We start from the raw sequence: 6,724 nt of genomic DNA, 5'->3' as shown, positions 1-6,724 counted from the left end.
ACTTGTTTAAATATTTGTTCTTAAATGTATTTTGTTTCGTTAATTCACTAATTTTATTTCTAATATATTAATAAAATATTAAATTAACAAACTAAAATTTGTCAATTTTTCAATAAAAAGAATTTTCTTATTTTTTATATTTTATCTTTATTATATAATGTAATTAATCTATTTACCTTAGGAAAAGAACATGTTGAAATTGAAATTTACAGAAATATTAAAAAAATACACGCGTTCAATTATCTTCCACTTTTATTTCTTAGTAACTAATTCGTGTGTAATTAATATCTTATTCTTATAGCAAATGGATTTATTTAATGAATTTTGAATTAATTTAAAATATTTCTTAACAGTGTATAAAACTTCAGTATGGTTTTACACTTACAAAAGATTACTCTACTGTTTACCTGTGTATGGCACAGTGGAAGTTCTAGTCATATATAAATGTTGAATGAAAGTATTACAGTGTGGGCCCAAGAAGGGACCTATTTCTGCATCTCATCGCACAAAATGGGAATAATGCACCCAGATAGGGACGAATCCTAAAAGATTATAACAGAGGGCCATCATCAACATAGTAATAATGGATATCTACACTCTCTATATGTATAGTGTATGATATATATTTCATCTAATATCTTATATCTATAGGCCACCTTATATATATATAAATATATATATATATATTATAGAAGTAACATGTTCACTTTAACTGCATTGATATTCAGAAAGATCGCCCACTGTCTCAGGGTAACCTTCCCTTAAGCAATTGATTGGAGGTATAGTCAAGGTCTCCTGTGTCCCATAAGCATTCCAGCAAAAAGGGTCATCCAGCAATGCTCCTTCAAATGGCAAAAGCTCAACCTCAGAGAGAGTGATGTTTGTGCAAGCAACAGTGTCACTGCAAGCAAAGTGAATAGGAGTTGTTCTAACATCATAGGTGCCCTTTATGTTGCTGTAGGACACATCATTCACGTGCACAGCAGAAGTCTGGTTTAGACATTCCTTTGACAAACAGTAGTATTGGTCTATAATGATGCAGTTCCCAACGTTCTCCATTTGGATGTTATCAAATCTCAGACCTGTCACTGATCCCATTCCCCCTTGCCATGTTTTGATTCTAAGTCCGTTGTCTGATTCTCTTATGATGCTGTCACGGACTGTTAGGTTTGACACACATGCCTGGGAGTTGTGCACTCCAAGGCTTCCAATGCTGCAGAAACAAAACAAGGCTCTATGCTTAGTGAACATGCTCAAATTAGCATCACAGAAAAGTTAGTGTTACAAATAATTATATATTTGTTGTGTTATACTCCTTCCAAAACTATACTTGTTTTAATCATGTAGTTTTGTTTCAAAATTGCTGATGTTTAACAAATTCAAGATAACATTTGTAATGGTTTTTTAGTTATTGCTAGTCTAAACTCACTCCTTATTCACTAGCTTTCTCAAATTGTTTTAGTTTAATGATATGATAAAACTTTTTACGTGTTCACTGTGCATACATTTTAAACTCATACAGTGTTACTAATTAACAAGTATCACTTGGTGCTTATTTTTAATTGATCATCATTAAAGGATATGGTTCTGCATTGTACCTAATCCCGTGGCTAGGACCACAAGTTAAACCTGCTATGTCCACGTTTGAAGAACCGGGTCCAACTGAAATGCAATCGTCACCTGTTGAAACCGTGTGATTATAGTTGACATAAGTAAGAATAGTGAAATGTAGAACCACAATATCAAACAGGGTGAGTTAACATTGTAATATAGTCATTACCATTGCTTATGAAGGAGTTATATATCCCAACATCTTTGGTGTTTTCTACATGGATTCCATCGGTGTTGGGGCTCAGTTTTGGTGAAGAGATGGAGAGCTTATCAATCAGCACTCCTTGGCAACCATCAAATTTCATGTGAAACTGAGGACTGTTTTCAATTTTAAGCCCATTCACCTTCAAATTGGAGCTCATGAAGAACCGTATCATCTACAAACAAAAGAAGGGTAAGTCCAAATTTATAAATATTTCAACAGTTAGTAAATGCATGAGCTGAGTTCTCAAGAATAGTTTGGCTTAGTTTACTTACAGCAGGACTACCACATGGTCCTGACAAAGTTTTTCCATTGGGGCCCTGAAAGTGCCATTGTTTAAGTAGCATTTAGTATATATTTCATTCAACTTTAAATAACCACAACAACAAAAATTGAGAGGAGAATGCACACAGTGATTGTGTTAGTGACAAGACAAAATGGTTACCCTGTGAGGTTTGCAAGGGAGATCCCACCATTTGTCTCCATTCCCTTCTATTGTTCCTGTACCATTAAGAGTCATTTGGTCAAGTCGGTAAAATACAAGCCATTGGTTTCGGCTATCCTTTTCTGGCCATGAATTCGGTCCATCTGGTGCCATTAGTGTTCCATCCACCTGGTTATTTGTCTACCTTGTTAGCAAACTGAAATACTATTTTATCTATACCTATACAAGGGACCATGCCACAACTGAGAGGAGTAAATCTTGACCATTCAATCATACATAGGCAGACAAAGTTAAACTAATCTTAACCTTATGTACAAGGTTGAATTGAACGGCTAATATTAGCTTCTTTCTTGTCTCACACATAAAAGGTCTCTAACAAAATACTATGTGATGTGAGCATTAAACAAGCATTTTCTTACTTGGAATACCAATCCTGGCTTGCATGGACCTGAAAAAATAGTTGAAGTGATTTTAAAGCTGTAGTTTTCTGGAGCAAGAAGAATCCCAGACTCCACAGCACATGCTGCTTTCCATGCTGCCCTGAATGCAGGTGTGTCATCAGCACAACCATCTCCAACTGCCCCAAAGGATCTCACATCAAAAACACACTCAGAAGAGGAGGTTTGGTTATCATTTGGATAAGGGTCAGAAGGAACAGTGGGAGAATCAGCAGGGGGTGGAACTGAAGGGTTCTCTGGCTCAGTGGAAGAATCAGAGGGAGCAGTAGGAACAGAAGAAACTTTCCTCTGCTTGGTGTGATGGTGGTATCTTCCCTCCACATTTCCAAAATTATTGTTCAAAAGTGTGACAATGGTCCATAGTGTAAAAAACACACGAACTGTGAGATCCATGAGGGGTTTTAGTCTGAATATTTTCACTCTGAATGTATGTGTCAATGTGGGAAGGACCACAAAATGCTGCTAAGTTGTTTCTGTAAATAGACAAAAACTTCAAATTCAGAATTTGTAGTTCTAGAGATAAATGGATGAGAATGAAATAGAAGGAAGAATGGAAAAGGGATCATGCATATCCAGAGGAAGCTTAGCAAAGAGCAGCTCTTATTTATATTGGAAAACTTGTATGATATTGAACACAAAGAATGCTCAAAGCACAAGGATGCCACGTGTAGAGTTCATGTTGGTTAAAAATGCCAGAGTGTCAAGGAAACTTTAAGGTACTTTTAGAGGTAAGCCTTCTTTTAACTATAGTCACAAAAATTGAATCTCCCACATTACTGTTTGATAAAGTTTAGGGAAAACACTTTATATATAATGCATTGGAGCTACTTTTACACTTTAATTCACTTAGCATTAGTCTCTATAAAAAATTTATGTTTTCTTTCCCACTCTTTATTTGTAAAGAGAATTTGTTTCCATTGAGATAATATCACTATAATCAATCACTCACTGTATTTCACATATTTAATTTCAAATTCAAAATTTCTTCTCAATTTTGTACTAAAAAACATCTTAAATAAGATAAAAATATGTATATAAACTATTTTTAATTTTCACTACTAAACAAATGTGAGACTGTGAAATTATTAGACTTAATAGCACACAAATAAATGAGTGGAAGGATACACTGAAAATTAGCAATAAAAAAAATTGTACATTGAACAATTTTCAGTTACTCGGCTATTGCGAAGCAAATTTTCTTTTACTTATAGCCATCTCTAATAGTGGAATCCATTTTGAATTCTTAACATAGTTTTTTGGTTTATTTGTGTCAGTATATAACTGATGCTATATATATTTAGTCTGTAATAGAATGAACAGGAGAAACTAAAAGAAAAATAGTTCCTTTTGTAATAAAGAGACAGCAAGTACAATTGACCTTTGAAAGACGGTGAATTTTTTAGTTGAAAAGAATCAACAAGCCATGTGTGTGTATTTTCCAAGAAAATATGCAAAACCATTCTAAACACCCAGTGTCTTCAATCTACATGTCCAATCATATGTAACATGTTTTTCTGTGTTTTCCCTGAGAAGAGGCCAAATCAATGCTTGCAATGCATAGCTTCTGATTCTGATCATGAAAACCCTACAACATTGCACATTTATTCTGGCTAAAACTTAATAGAACTGTAAATTACGTACACACTTGCAGTTTAAGAAAACAAAGCATCATGGAGAAATGATACAACTAAACTTTTATGATGTTCCACAAAATCTCTATTTTAATTTGAACATACACATTATCTTCTTAAACATTGTATAATATATTATATAAGTTGATGGAAACTCTAAGATGATTTTATAAGGTTAAATTACTTAAAATTTTACTTAGACTGATTCAAAATTTATTCTTACAAAATTTTCAAGTCACCCACTACATCTCAATATAAAAAGATATGTTGAAAATTTAAACCTTATATACAAATCTTACCAATTAAAACCTAATCGTCTACATTTACTATTCAATTATGATTTGGTCTATTTGATTTTCATCCCCGAAAAACTAATGTGATGTATAAGAATCTGCAATTAAGACATGACAGATGACCTTTCTTCAGGGCAATTTTTGAAATGGTAAGGCAATTGAAGCATCACAGACGTCACGTTGAATTAATTATCCTATTGCACTCTCATTCACATTGTCATACTAAATAATATTTGCTTGTTCTGTTCTGACATGACCAACTTCCACCCACAAGAGAACACGTAGAAGGCTTTGATAGAACGATAATTCATGAACAGTTGGGCACAGAAAATAATTTAAAATAAGTATGAAAATGGTATTGATGTAAAAGCAATCCATCCCGTGACTCTTTGTTGTTGTTTAGCTCCTTGTGGCCAAGAAATTGTAGGCAGCATATATTAGGTGGGTGACCATCGATTTAACTTCACCCATTCACGGGTAGCATCAACTCATGCATGATTAAATCTCATCAAAAGAAAAAAGTAAAAAGAAAAGAATGATACAAAGTAGTGCCATGTAACTACATAGTCCTAGTTAATATCAAGGTTTAAAGGTTAAAAATTGCAACCAAAACATTAGTCTCATTTGTATGTATGTAATGTTTTTACTGCAATGAGAGTTTAAAAGATTCCATGATCTATATATCAGTTGGAGAGTGACCCTTTTGAAACTATGATCACTCAATTCTATATATGGTTCTATATATTAAGAAAAATTGAGAATGAAAGAGCAATGGAGTTTGTGACTTAACCTGAACATGAGTGATTTTTTGCTCTAAACTTTCTTGGTTGAGGAAGTTTTCTGAAACCATGCAAAGGCAATGGAGTTGACTTGCAAAATGTGAGTGGTGCATGTAAAAGAAAGAGTTAGATAAGTTAAAGTTGAGTTTGAAGAGGGTTTTATAGAGGGGTAAGGTTTTGCAGAGAGAGTGGAATTGTTTAGCATGCATGCATTACTACATGTTTCTGATAACCTGTCACGTGTGAGTCTCACGGGTTAGAAAAGGAGAAAAGGGAGGATTCTAAAATCCAATATCACAATGACTCAACTTAAGAAAAAGAAGATTTAGCAAAGTTAAAGTCTTAACTAAAATATTAGTCCCTGCCTTGTTTGAAGTATAAGAAAAAACAGTGCAATAAAATAAATGAAGAGTTAACAGAGAGATTATAAAAATAAGCACGACAGATAAAAATTATATGCACGTATGCAGAATATTTTTATATTAATTGGACAAATAGTTTTTGTCTTAATATTCGTTTTTGGTAAAAACAAAAAAATTAATTGTTTTCTTTTTTTAATTTCAATTTACTTGAATAAATATATTTTTCTATTTCTTAATACTAACAAGTTCACTCTAATTTTAAAGACATTCTTTTTCATTACAACCTTGATTAAATATTTTTCATTTGTACAGTTTCATTGAAAAGATATATTGTATTATACTACAAACCTCAATGTTTTATAGAATTTAATTGTTTCTACACACATAATGTTTTTTGTATTTTTTTCACATTAGAATGTTTTCATTTAAAAAAGAAATTTCGTTACAAAAAATTTCTTTCTCTCTCAACATTTCGATAAGAATAAAATATAAATTTCATACACAATATAGGATGTGTATAAATTTTTATTTCGAAAATAAAAACAAGTATAGAATTCCTATTGCTTTTATATAATCAACAAACAAACTATGTTATGATTATTTAAAAGGATGTACATGTATTTAACTATTTATATTTTATCATACAAGGTATATTTCAACAAATATTTTCACCGCAAAAAGAAAAAAAAATAACTTCTCAATAAATTAAAATTAATTTATCATTACGAAATTGAAGAAATGATATAAAATAGTTTATATAAATTGGTTTATAAATAAATTAATTTTAACTTATAAAAATGTAATTTCTTTTTTTATATATTATATAAAAATCATGTAAAATTTAATTTGTTCTTTACTTATTGAAAATTATTATACAAAAAGATTGTCTAAAGATGGGGTAAAGACTGTGTAGCCAAGAATCTTCTTGAAGTGGTAGGTTTCT

The 6,724-nt window shown here is 31.8% G+C and overlaps 1 protein-coding gene across 3 annotated transcripts; it reads right to left on the bottom strand.

The window, feature by feature from the left end:
* Positions 1–414: 414 nt before the first annotated feature.
* Positions 415–5,549, bottom strand: LOC137811694 (polygalacturonase At1g48100). 3 transcript variants are annotated; one of them, XM_090298700.1, is made up of 7 exons: positions 5,431–5,549; positions 2,678–3,189; positions 2,259–2,426; positions 2,089–2,133; positions 1,781–1,988; positions 1,599–1,680; positions 415–1,213 (listed from the first exon to the last, which is right to left on the bottom strand). In XM_090298700.1, the coding sequence occupies exons 2-7, from the start codon at positions 3,107–3,109 to the stop codon at positions 709–711; spliced, it is 1,440 nt and encodes a 479-aa protein (XP_090154826.1). In that variant the 5' UTR covers positions 3,110–3,189; positions 5,431–5,549; the 3' UTR covers positions 415–708. The 3 variants fall into 3 exon arrangements, with proteins under 3 accessions (XP_090154826.1, XP_068469623.1, XP_068469622.1); XM_068613522.2 differs by having other exon boundaries at positions 4,095–5,548; XM_068613521.2 differs by lacking the exon at positions 5,431–5,549 and having other exon boundaries at positions 2,678–3,294.
* Positions 5,550–6,724: the final 1,175 nt, after the last annotated feature.

This window comes from Phaseolus vulgaris, chromosome 2 (assembly GCF_051622355.1).
Source record: "Phaseolus vulgaris cultivar YP4 chromosome 2, ASM5162235v1, whole genome shotgun sequence".
NCBI lineage: Eukaryota > Viridiplantae > Streptophyta > Magnoliopsida > Fabales > Fabaceae > Phaseolus > Phaseolus vulgaris.
This window is presented reverse-complemented; position numbering and strand designations above follow the sequence as displayed.

Coding starts and splice junctions, on each gene's coding strand:
- LOC137811694 (XM_090298700.1), bottom strand. CDS start 3,109: ATGGATCTCACAGTTCGTGTGTTTTTTACACTATGGACCATTGTCACA. Junction 2,427..2,677: donor AGCCAGGATTGGTATTCCAA/GTAAGAAAATGC, acceptor ACAAATAACCAG/GTGGATGGAACACTAATGGC. Junction 1,989..2,088: donor GACCATGTGGTAGTCCTGCT/GTAAGTAAACTA, acceptor TTTTGTTTGTAG/ATGATACGGTTCTTCATGAG.